Raw genomic sequence first — 13343 nt, 5'->3', positions numbered from 1 at the left:
CCTATAATTACTCAGCTCCTGTGATTCCAGATGTGATTATATTGGTTGACGCGTGTGCATAAAGTTGTGCTACCTTGTTTTGGACTGATGCCAATAACATATACATCTAACTTCTAAAATGTGTTTTGATCAAAACTCATTTTTGAAATACATTATACAAAACAAAATTACATGTCACTCTTTGGGAAGAACAGATTTTCATTGTAGTTAATTTGTAAACCATTTTATTTACTTGGTTCTAATCTATACCCTGCAATTCATTGGTTCATGTAATAAGAATAGTAATTAGTAACAATAATCAGCAGAAATTACCCTCATTAAGGACAAGCTAAATTCAATATGTTACAGCACCACATATTTATATTCTATAAATAAATAGGAATTGTGTACATCTTTATTCCAGTCTCTGACTGTACCTGCCTATTTTATACACAGTTATTCACAAAATATAATCATTGCAGATTCTGCAGCATGATCTAAAATACAGCACCTCAGGCTCTTGTAATACAGACTCAAATATAATGAAATAATCCCAGAAAAAAATCAGTTGCTCCGTCTTGCCCAACAGTTCATGTCCTAGGAAGGCCTGGGATTTGGCCAGTGGTAATATTGACCCCCAAATACAATCCTGGTTAGTGCAGTAAACGACGTAGTCTCCTCCTTTGCTCTAGTTCTTTACTTTGTCACTCTGGGACCAGTCCACAGTTTGGAAGAATGGGTGTGATTTGATGTCTTCAACACCTGACACACCAGCACCAAGTCTCTCGCTGGGATTATACTGCAAAAGCTAAAGACAAGACAGACAAACATATCACACACATTCTGTAGCTGAAATGATTATTACAGATGCTATTTATCTACACACTGTATTTATAAATATTCCTCTGATCCTGCTCATAACTTACAAAGACCACACACCCTTTCATTTATCAAACAAATTTATCGCTCCAATAACCCCAAAATTGATTTAGTTTAGAGATTTTTTCTTAAAAAGACACCATCATCCCTTTTGCTTAGGATTGAACCTATTTCAATTTCTCTCTGATTAAAAAGTGGACATAGAACTCCAAGTGTAGCCTCACTAATGCTATCTCAATTTAATATTCTTAGATTTGTACTCTAAGGATCTACCTAGACAGACATCATTTTGTCTAATTTAAAGTATTTTTAGCAATTGATCAACTTGCTGGCCCAAATCTTTTGCAATGCACTTTAATTCATTAAATTCTGTAGACTCAATAATACCATTACTAGGTTTATGCATCAATTTATATTCTCAATACCATTTACCATTATGCACACAGCCATTAAGGGCTCAATCTATCTTAAGAATAATTTGAGCAGCTTCCACGTGCTTAGCAAAACCTTCACACAGCTGCACATTCAGCTACTACTACTTGTTGTTGTCATTCTTAACCAAGAGAGGAAAGGGCTGTGAAGGAGAGGTAGGTGGGTAGGCGGAGTTCCAAAACAGTCCCTCACATGTCAGAGCTACAATTGAAACTACTGTAATATTTACAGTGCACTTATTCCAAAAATGATAACGCAATTTATATTCATCGTCTTCGATCCATGCGCATACATCTGTCAGGAAAATGTCCTTGATAGATTTTGTCCTGACTGATAAAATACACAATAATCCCCAGTTATTCTCAAGACACAAACATACCCGGTTTGCCAAACAGCCCCAAATGAAAAACCATGTTCCTTTCATAAATGCATGCCAGCCTGGATTATTTGTCATCATAGTATAGAATAGTCACAGAGGGAGACCACTCATCTCAATGTGTCTTTGCCAGCTCTCTATCCGAACTGCTCACTTGATCTACCCACCCCTGACCCCCTTCTCCATGTCCTTGCAAACAATTCTTCACCATATATTTATTCAACACTCTTGAAAACCGCAGTGGAATGTGCCCCCACTGGCAAGTGGAAGGACCGGTGGGCTGCACGGCCAGGGTAAAGGACGGAGAGAAGGGTGGAGGGAGCTGAGGATGGTGGATGCAAGAGAGCAAGGGCCGGTAAGAGCGTCTTACCTTCCGGGCCCTCAGGGTCGGCTGCGGGAGGGGCCTCAGGAGCACACAGGCTGAACATGCCCGGGCAGGAGAGGAACATTGGTTCGCTGGATGGTCCGGAAGGAGGCAAAGGCTGGAGGCCTTGCAGCAGCCTGGGGCTCGCCTAGATCGGGCGCTTCTCCAGAAGACTGAGCGCACGAACCAAACTGGAGTTTGAAATGGTGCCTAAATTTGGCGACACTTGCATATGGTCTCAGTGGACTATTTCTGTACACTTTAGAAACATAGAAAATAGGTGCAGGAGTAGGCCATTTGGCCCTTCGAGCCTGCACCGCCATTCAATATGATCATGGCTGATCATCCAACTCAGTATCCTGTACCTGCCTTCTCTCCATACCCGCTGATCCCTTTAGCCACAAGGGCCACATCTAACTCCCTCTTAAATATAGCCAATGAACTGGCCTCAACTACCTTCTGTGGCAGAGAATTCCACAAATTCACCACTCTCTGTGTGAAAAAAACTTTCTCATCTCGGTCCTAAAAGACTTCCCCCTTATCCTTAAACTGTGACCCCTTGTTCTGGACTTCCCCAACATTGGGAACAATCTTCCTGCATCTAACCTGTCCAACCCCTTAAGAATTTTGTAAGTTTCTATAAGATCCCCCCTCAATCTTCTAAATTCCAGCGAGTACAAACCGAGTCTATCCAGTCTTTCTTCATATGAAAGTCCTGCCATCCCAGGAATCAATCTGGTGAACCTTCTCTGTACTCCCTCTATGGCAAGAATGTCTTTCCTCAGATTAGGAGACCAAAACTGTACGCAATACTCCAGGTGTGGTCTCACCAATGCCCTGTACAACTGCAGCAGAACCTCCCTGCTCCTATACTCAAATCCCCTCGCTATGAATGCCAACATACTATTCGCTTTCTTCACTGCCTGCTGCACCTGCATGCCTACTTTCAATGACTGGTGTACTACGACACCCAGGTCTCGTTGTATCTCCCTTTTTCCTAATCGGCCACCATTCAGATAATAGTCTGCTTTCCTGTTCTTGCCACCAAAGTGGATAACCTCACATTTATCCACATTATACTGCATCTGCCATGCATTTGCCCACTCACCTAACCTATCCAAGTCACCTTGCAGCCTCCTAGCATCCTCCTCACAGCTAACACTGCCCCCCAGCTTCGTGTCATCCTCAAACTTGGAAAAGTTGCATTCAATTCCCTCGTCCAAATCATTAATAAATATTGTAAATAGCTGGGGTCCCAGCACTGAGCCTTGCGGTACCCCACTAGTCACTGCCTGCCATTCTGAAAAGGACCCGTTTATTCCTACTCTTTGCTTCCTGTCTGCCAGCCAGTTCTCTATCCACATCAATACTGAACCCACAATACCGTGTGCTTTAAGTTTGCATACTAATCTCTTATGTGGGACCTTGTCGAAAGCCTTCTGGAAGTCCAGATACAACACATCCACTGGTTCTCCCTTATCCACTCTGCTAGTTACATCCTTGAAAAATTCTATAAGATTCGTCAGACATGATTTACCTTTCATAAATCCATGCTGACTTTGTCCAATGATTTCACCACTTTCCAAATGTGCTGCTATCCCATCTTTAATAACTGACTCTAGCATTTTCCCCACTACCGATGTTAGACTAACTGGTCTGTAATTCCCCGTTTTCTCTCTCCCTCCCTTTTTGAAAAGTGGGGTTACATTAATCTGAATTAATTTTAGCAATCAGATCATTCACTTACTTTTCTTAAATGTTGTATTTTTCATTTGTTTACAAATTAAATAGATGATAGTCAAAGTATTCAGAGAGTTGCTTTGAGAAAACTAACCAAGAACATTTTTCTTAAGTGTGAGGTGTAGCATTTTGAGAAGTCAGGGCAGGACCTTCATAGTGAATGGTGAGACCATGAGGAGTCTTGCAGAACAGATGAGTCTAGGACCACAAATACACAGTTCCCTTTGGGTGGCATTGCAGGTAGAAGAAGGGTCTCGACCCGAAACATCACCCATTCCTTCTCTCCAGAGATGCTGCCTTTCCTACTGAGTTACTCCAGCTTTTTGTGTCTATTGCAGGTAGATAGATTGGGTACACATTTAAAAGACATTTAGAAAGGTACATGGATAGGAAAGGTTTCAAAAGGTATTTCATTACATATATAACGCATTTGAAGCAATCTTTGAGTTTGCAGAAAGGAAACACCTTGAAACTATTCCAGGATGCAAAGGGGATGTTAAGTCAGTGATGTTAAATCACTGATGTGTTGTGTATGTGTTGTCATGGATTCCCTGCAGGAGTATTCCATGATGCAACAGGCCCAAGAAGTAGAACTCTATAGAAGAGGCCATGTTCACAAAATGAATATTAATGCCTATATTTCACTCATTCAATTGGACAACAGATGGGAAGAAGCATGATTGACAGAAGATTTCCAGAGGAAAGGTTTAGAGGGATATGGACCTTGATCAGTTGGGCAAGTGGGCAGAGGAATGGGCAATGGAGTTTAATGCAGATCAGTGAGAGTTTTGCTTTTTGGGAAGTCAAACAAGGCAGGACCTTCACAGTGAATGGCAAGGCTCTGGGGAGTGTTGTAGAGCAGAGGGATCTATGAGTGCAGGTACATAGTTCCTTGACGGTGGCATCACAGGTGGTCAAGAAGGCTTTTGGTACATTGGCCTTCATCAGTCAAGGTATTGAGTATGGAAGTTTGGATGTTATGTTGCACTTATACAAGATGTTGTTGAGGCTACATGTGGAGTATTGTGTTTAGTTTTGGTCACCCTGCTCTAGGAAGGACCTTGTTAGGCTAGAAAGAATGCAAAGTTTTACGAGGATGTTGCCAGGACTTGAGGGCCTGAGCAAAAAGGAGTGGTTGGAAAGGCTAAGACTTTATTCCTTGGTGCGCAGGAAGAGGAGGAGTGATCTTATGGAGGTGTATATGATCATGAGGGGATTAGATAGGATGAATGTACAGAGTCTTTTACCCATAGCAGGGGAATCAGAGGACATAGGTTTAAGTTGAGAGTGGAAAGATTTAATAGGAATCTGAGGGACAACATTTTCGCACAGAGAGTGGTAGGCATTTAGAACAAGTTGCCAGAGGAGGTTTATTGAGGCAGGTACTATAACCACATTTAAAAGACATTTGGATAGTAACATGGATAGAAAGGGTTTAGGGGGATATGGGCCAAGGGCAGGCAGATGAACCTAATGTCGATGAGGCATCTTGGTTGGCACAGGTAAGTTGGGCCGAAGGGCCTGTTCCACGCTGTATGATTCTATGATTGCCCTTGTACCAGACAACATTCATAAGCCAGGTCTGGTTGGTCGCTTTCAACTTATACTATGCAATACGTAACCATACACTCTTTGGCATTACATTTTATTTTATTCCTTCAATTAGTGTGCAGAAATGTTGATCTGTGTAAAATAATGCTTGGCCATTTTATCTTTCCAATAGTTAAAGTTGACCTTGCATTTTAGTTTAGAAATAACAATCAAAAGGAAAACTTCAAGCAAACAATTAGATTTGAAATGTATACTCCTCTATCCCATCTTCAAACTAAAAATACAGCAGCATTTTAACAAAGAATTGTTTAGTTCCCTTCCTAACATGTATGGCTTGTCCCAGCATAATTAAGGTCAATTATAACTCCTTTCTCACTTCCCAAGTGAGACTAACTATTGGTCACAGGCTGCAGACAGATTACTGATGACTCAATTCAACAGAGTTATGTATCCTAAAGGAGTTGTTTTCTGAATAATGGGTATGTGATTTATTTATTGACAACATTGCTAACCTCAGACAGTGTCTTTCTTTCCCGTGTACATAGACAGACAGAGGAATGAAGGTCCATTTCTACCGTTATGCTCAGGGTAGGTATAGTTTGGGTCCAGATTTCATCTTTCTACAACAAAAAAACTCTTCAAAGTACAACAGTGATTTTGATAGCAACTTGAGTTTGGCTTAACTCAGCTCCAGCTGGCCCTGCTGGCCTGAGACATTAACTGTGTTTCTCTCTCTGTTGAGTACTAATAGCATTTTGTGTTTTGATTTCAGCATGTAAAACATAACATAGGGTTTTAAGAAGAAATGTGATTTAATTGGTTTCAATTATACTATCTTGGATTGGAGGGGGGGAGACATAAAAGTCAGCCTTGATAATTAGCTTCTGTGAAACACAAGAAACAGAAGATGTATGTCTTTCTCTTGCCTGCTCTGCTAGTCAATAAGATCATGGTTGGTCTTTTACCTTGACACCATCATATTTTAAACAGTTCAATGTTTTTGAACACTAATTGAAGAAATCAAATACATTTTAATGCCAGGAGTCTGGATACTTATTGCATAGTTCAAGTTGAAAGGGACCAGTTCGACCAGGCTTATGGACATTGTCTGGTTCATGGGCAATCCTCTCCACCCTGGGCCTCTTTCAATCCGGTTCCTTTCCATTCACTTTCCAATTAAATGAAGGGCGTAAGGCCATTTATATACAAACAGATTGATTAGTAGGACTAGATGTTACAATCCCTAAGGTTTGCACTACAATTGACTGGTGTTGTTCTTGGGGGTGACCACTAGGTAATGTTGCTACCATTCAGACACATCTTCAGTTGTGTACCTTAACGTCACTGGGTGTTTCGGCCTTTTATCACAAGGCACCCTCAGTCGAGGCAGGCCCACCGCAGGGTGATCAGACCTGGGTGTGTGTGTCTTATGGTTAGCCTCTAGATGGTCACGTGGCAGCCCAGACAGCATCTCTTCATTTCAGCCACAGCCAGTGACTGCTCCGTTCGGCGACATTGGCAAGTTCTTTGGTTGCTTTCCTTTGGGCCTGCCTTCTGACTCCTACTTCCCTCAGGAGCCTTGCGGTGGAACTGGCTACAAAGCCCCTGCATTCCACCTCCACTGGACGCACCCTTACACTGCAACCTCGCCCCTCTGCCTCTACTGCAAGGTTGGAATATCTCAGCCTTTTCCTTTCATATGCCTCGTCCACAACCTCCTCCCAGGGGACCGTCAGCTCAATGATGAAAACACGCCGACAGGCGTTGGGGCAATGGAACTCTATAAGATAGACCATGCTCATGGTCTATCTTATAGAGTTCCATTGTCTTAGGTGAGGCCATGTTTGGAGTACTGTTTTCAGTTTGGTCACCCTGCTATAGGAAAGATGTTGTTAAGCTGGAAAGAATGCAGAGAGGATTTACGAGGACGTTGCCAGGACTTGAGGCCTGAGCCATAGGGAGAGGTTGGGCAGGTAGGACTTTATTCATTAGAGTGCAGGATAATGAGGGGTGATCTTACATAGGTGTGTAGGATCATGAGGGGAATAGATAGAGTAGATCCGCAGAAGGGCCTGTTTCCCTGCTGTATGATTGTATGACTAAGCCGTAACCTCATAGCACTTAATATCCAAAAATCTAACATGCTCTGCCTTGGACAAAACCAGCGACTGAGCTTCTTCAGGTCTGCTGAATGAAGAAGTCATTTTCTGGTTGACCCCTTATTTTGAGACTGTTTACTGCATGTGGCAGCCTAATCAGAGGAATCATCATCCGAGAAGCTAACCTATCAAGACCAACAAAAAAGCTGTTTGTTTCAATGCCTCGTTCTTCTAAAGAGAGTGCAGGCTAGGTCATACGGCAAAAATGGCACCACAAAATTCAACCTGGTGAACCTTCATTGCACTCCCCCGAGACCTAATATTTCCATCCTGGTATGTGGAGACCGGATGTGTACATAATATTCCAGACGCTGTTTCATCAGGGTACTCAAATCCAACATAAAGGTCAACATAGAGTTTGCCTTTGTCAACACTTGCTGTATGTGAATGCCAGTGACTCATATACTAAACTACACACGTCCCTCTGAACAAGAACTCTTTTCAATCTCTCACACTTCCATTCTTTCCGCCAACGTGGATCAGCTCACATCTTCCCAAAATCACAATCCACCTTACATAGCCTTCTAAAATTCCCACTGCAATCCAGCTCAGTATTATTGGCAAAGGTGATCGTATTAAACCCGGTCGGTCCCCGAACCATCAAAGCAGATTGGAGCGGATGGTGTTTAATCCCGCAAACAAACTCCTTTAATTCCACCTGGTCCATGTTCGGATGTAACCTCTCACCGTGTCCAAGTCCTTGCTTTGATGGGATGGCAGAAAGCACGGACTTGGACACGGTGAGAGGTTACATCCGAACATGGACCAGGTGGAATTAAAGGGGTTTGTTTGCGGGATTAAACACCAGAGCAGGTTACAGAGACAAGGAAAGTGAGAGGAAGTAAATCTGAATTAAAATAGGAAATTGCTGGAAATACCGGGAATGGATTGGAGGGAGAAATGGTTAATATTTCAGGCCAGGATCTTACTTACTAGGTTAATTCCCAGAATGGCGGGACTATCATATGTTGAAAGACTGGAGCGACTAGGCTTGTATACACTGGAATTTAGAAGGATGAGAGGAGATCTTATCAAAACGTATAAGATTATTAAGGGGTTGGACACGTTAGGCAGGAAACATGTTCCCAATGTTGGGGGAGTCCAGAACAAGGGGCCACAGTTTAAGAATAAGGGGTAGGCCATTTAGAACTGAGATGAGGAAAAACATTTTCAGTCAGAGTTGTGAATCTGTGGAATTCTCTGCCTCAGAAGGCAGTGGAGACCAATTCTCTGAATGCATTCAAGAGAGAGCTAGATAGAGCTCTTAAGGATAGCGGAGTCAAGGGGTATGGGGAGAAGGCAGGAACGGGGTACTGATTGTGAATGATCAGCCATGATCACATTGAATGGCGGTGCTGGCTTGAAGGGCCGAATGGCCTCCTCCTGCACCTATTGTCTATTCACAAACATGCTGTTTTACAAGAAAAATCAATTACTTTGGTTGTTGTGATGCAACTCCAAACATTGCACTTCTGAACTGCATTTACCAACTTGGTGCAATTGCTCCACAATTGCATTAAAATATTTATTGTGATGCTGGTAGCTGTTTGGGCAATTTATCTTTTGCCGTGTGTGCACTAAGGATGCAGACTATTCAGTGCTGCCTTTCGTCACTGGTCAATAATCGAATATGTAGTGGATAATTAGGAGCCGTGCCAAGTGCTTAGTATTTAATTCTTTAGGATTATCTGTAACTTGCTCAGAGGTGGCAATGGGAAAGAAAGAAATGTGGTCTTGCAGTAGACACAACATGCTGGAGTAACTCAGCGAGACAGGCAGCATCTCTGGACAGAACAAACTGGTGATATTTCAGGTTGAGACCCTTCCTCAGACTCATAAGTTGATAAACGGTAGGAGCAGAATTAGGCCATTCGGCCCATCAATTCTGCACTGCCATTCAATCATGGCTAATCTATGTCTCCCTCCTAACTCCATTCCCCTTCCTTCTCCCCATAACCCCTGACACCCGTACCAATCAAGAATTTATCTCTGCCTTGAAAATATCCATTGACTTGGCCTCCACAGCCTTCTGTGTAAATTAATTCCACAGATTCAGGCAGCATCTCTGGAGAAAAGAAATAGGTGACTGGGCTTGTATTCACTGGAATTTAGAAGTATGAGAGGGGATCTTATAGAAACATCTAAAATTCTTAAAGGATTAGACAGGCTAGAAGCAGGAGAAATGTTCCCGATGTTGGGGGAGCCCAGAACCAGGGGTCACAGTTTAAGAATAAGGGGCAGGCCATCTAGGACTGAGATGAGGAAAAACATTTTCACCCAGAGTCGTGAATCTGGAAATCTCTGCCACAGAAGGCAGTGGAGGCCAACTCACTGGATGTTTTCAAGAGAGAGGTAGGGCTAAAGGAATCAAGGGATATGGGGAAAAAGCTGGAACGGGGTACTGATTTTAGATGATCAGCCATGATCACATTGAATGGCGGTGCTGGCTGGCTCAAAGGGCCGAATGGCCTACTCCTGCACCTATTTTCTATGTTTTCTATGAATTATAAAGAGCTGGCATTACAGCAGCAAGCCCTGTGGCACTCAATGGTCATATGCTCTCATCCTGAAAATAAGCTGTTTATTTCTACTGCTTTCCATCCATTTCCCCCCTAAATACCATGAGCTCAAGCGACATGCACAGTTCACAAGGGGAAAAGCAGAAGTGAACCATGTTCCCACGTGGCCTGCAGCCCTGCGGGTGTGGCGTTTATATGCCACCCTTCTCCCAAATGTTCCGTCGTACGTTTGACATAGGTTGCGTGTTCGTGAGCTGTGGTGGACCCGTACACCACATCCACCAGTTGGCCTTTATCCGCTCTGCTGGTTACAACTTCAACAAAGTAACAGATTTTTCGAGCATGATTTAATTGCCATGAATCCACAACGACTCTGGCTGATCTTCTTTATTACTTTTTAAATCTCGTTACCATTTCCTCAATAATACACTGGCACTTTCCAAAATTTGAAATAAAAACAGAAAATGCTGGGCTGGAAACAGAAATTGCTGGAAAAACTCAGTGAATGAAAATCAACAAAAAAAACTGCAGATGGTAGAAATCTGATTTATGTTGGAACACTTTCCCCCCTATTGCTGTCAGGCCAACTATGTCCTATCATTGACGGTGACAAGCTGGGTGCCTTTGGTAACTTTCAAACTGAACTAACTGGATTACAATCTGAAGGATGTTCGTGGATGTATTAGTTGTCATCTACCTTCTCCAAAGCAAGTCATTTCAAAGGCCAGGAATGTACAGCATCAGGTAGCTTCTTGGCATTTATCTGCTTTCACTTTCAATAATTTATCCAATTCTATTTTTTGTTTAAATATCTCTTTAATTTCCTCACCCTCATTAGAACTGTTGTTCTCCACTTTTTCCAGGAAGTTCTTTAGCATCGTCTTCTCTTGAACGGCTCCGTCAAGGGCCCTTCCCACTTAGGCGATTTGAACGCGACTGCCGGCGACTAGGCTGTCGCCGACAGTTCGCTGGGGTGTCACGAGCATGATCGTGAGGAGTCTTCAAAGAATCGTAGTGGATCTCAGCGCGTCGCTGAGAAATCAACCGGATTGAAATTTCTTGGCGAAAGCTGGCTTGTCGCCAGGTATCGTTGCTTATTGCTTGTTACGAATGGGGGGAGGGGGAGCAAGAGTGGAGCTGCGGGATGTAGAAGAGGCCCTAGTGAGAGCCTCATCTATAATGCGAGAGGGGAAGCCCTGTTTTCTGAAGAATGAGGACATCTCTGATGCCCTAGTGTGAAACCTGACATCAGACCGAAGAAGGGTCTCGACCCGAAACGTCACCCATCCCGTCTCTCCTGAGATGCTGCCTGACCTGCTGAGTTACTCCAGCATTTTGTGAAATAAATACCTTCGATTTGTACCAGCATCTGCAGTTATTTTCTTACACTTTCAGGTCGAGACCCTTCCTTCTCTCCAGAGATGCTGCCTGTCCCACTGAGTTACTCCGGCATTTTGTGTCTACCTTCAATTTAAACCAGCATCTGCAGTTCTTTCTTACACGTAATGAAAATGAAGAATGGGTAAAGAAATTAAAAGTTCAAAAAATAAAAATCACCCAAGAAATAATGGTTGGATTCTTACGCGACTATAACAGACAATGTCTAACACATTTACTTTAGGGCACAGACTCTCAAAATATTTATCCGATAGAATTTCATTAGAAATAGCAGGTTACCTGCTGCACCACTGATCGAGCTTCCTCTGATATGTGATCTGGCAGGTTTAGAGCTGTGTGTGTATTTATTCCAGCTGGATGGCACTGAAACAGAGGCTGCAACAAAGAAAATCAATTGCCATCATCAAGTATTATTTTAATATACTTAAACATTTTAAATATGCATTACAGTTCATCACCCTGTTATACTCACTTTCCCAGTCAAGAGTTCAAATAAAATTGCTCCTAAACTCCACCAGTCACAGTCCTCAGTTTCTTCTGCTATGCCACCAACCTCTGTTGAAAAATAAAAATCATTCACAGTTTAAACTAGTGCCTTCAGTTTCAAAATTCAAATCAGTAATGGGCATTTTTGCCCAAATAAACATATGTGGTATTCTATTCTTCGATGTGCGTCTTAAATTTAACAGATTACTTTTACAACCAGCAGAAGTTTCACAATCTGATAGTCTTTAAGAGTTAAAGAAAGAAACAACATGGAAATGGTCCCTTTGGCCCTCTGAATCCACACCAAGCATCACATATCCATTTAAACTAATCCTATCTACTGCCGTTCTCCCCAAATCTCCATCAAACCACCTCAACAACAGGGGCGATCTATAGTGGCCAATTAACCTATCAGACCCACATCTTTGGGAGGTGTGAGGAAACAAAAGCAGTGAAGGAAACCCATGCCACCACAGAAAGAACATGCAAACTCCACACTGACAGCATGGTGTTCAGGATTCAACTGGGGTTGCTAAGGTCAATGAGGCAGCAGCTTCCATAGCTGCATCAGTGCACCACTCTGTGCTTTGTATATGCACATACTTGGCCAATAAACTTATTCATTCATTCGTTCATTCATCTGCCCTGCACTGATGAAAGGTCTTCGATCCACATTAAGTGCTTCTCCTTCTACAAATGCTGCATGACCTCAACATATCCAGTTATAAGTTTAGGTTTATTATTGTCACGTGTACTGAGGTACAGTGAAAAGCGTGGTTTTGCAGTCTATCCAAACAGGGGCAGCAGAGTGGCGTAGCGGTAGAGCAACTGCCTTACAGCACAAGAGACCCGGATTTGATCGTGACAATGGGTGCTTGTCTGTACGTTCTCCCCGTGACCGGCGCAGGTTTCCTCCAAGATCTTCGGTTTCCTCCCACACTCCAAAGACGTACAGGTTTGTAGGTTAATTGACTTGGTATGAATATATAAATTGTCCCTAGTGTGTGTAGGGTAGTGTTAATGAGCGGGGATCACTGGTCGGTGCGGATTCGGTGGGCCGAAGGGCCTGTTTCCGCGCTGTATCTCTAAACTAAAAGATCGGATATACCATACATAGAAACAAATCAGTTCAAACTGAAGTACAATAGATAGAGCAAAGGTGAAGATACAGAGTGCAGAATATATTTCTCATCATTGCAGCGCATCTGCTCCTGAGACAAAGTCCAATGTCCTCAATAGGGTAGAGGTGAATCAAACAGTACCCTAGCTTATGGAAGGACCATTCAGAAGCCAGATAATCGAGGGGAAGATGCTGTTCCCAAGTGTCACAGAACGTGCTTTCAAGCTTCTGTACCTTCTTTATCATCACTCTCTGTTGATGTCCCTCAGTCTTAAAGCCGCCTCCTAATCTTGTAACTATATGCCCTTGTTCAAGGTTCTCCCACTAATGGAAACATCTT

At 42.8% G+C, this 13343-nt stretch overlaps 1 protein-coding gene across 3 annotated transcripts in view; it reads right to left on the bottom strand.

Annotated features, from left to right (window-relative positions):
- Positions 1-223: 223 nt before the first annotated feature.
- rps6kc1 (ribosomal protein S6 kinase polypeptide 1) overlaps positions 224-13343 on the bottom strand; it is a 139922-nt gene continuing 126802 nt past the window's right edge. For all 3 annotated transcript variants that reach the window (XM_078404889.1, XM_078404890.1, XM_078404891.1), the window contains 3 exons: positions 11870-11952; positions 11677-11772; positions 224-787 (listed from right to left, as the gene is read on the bottom strand). In XM_078404889.1, coding sequence (XP_078261015.1) covers positions 668-787; positions 11677-11772; positions 11870-11952 — 299 coding nt within the window. In that variant the 3' untranslated portion in view covers positions 224-667. The remainder of the gene's footprint in view (positions 788-11676; positions 11773-11869; positions 11953-13343) is intronic.

This window comes from Rhinoraja longicauda, chromosome 9 (assembly GCF_053455715.1).
Source record: "Rhinoraja longicauda isolate Sanriku21f chromosome 9, sRhiLon1.1, whole genome shotgun sequence".
NCBI classification, from domain to species: Eukaryota; Metazoa; Chordata; class Chondrichthyes; order Rajiformes; family Arhynchobatidae; genus Rhinoraja; species Rhinoraja longicauda.
This window is presented reverse-complemented; position numbering and strand designations above follow the sequence as displayed.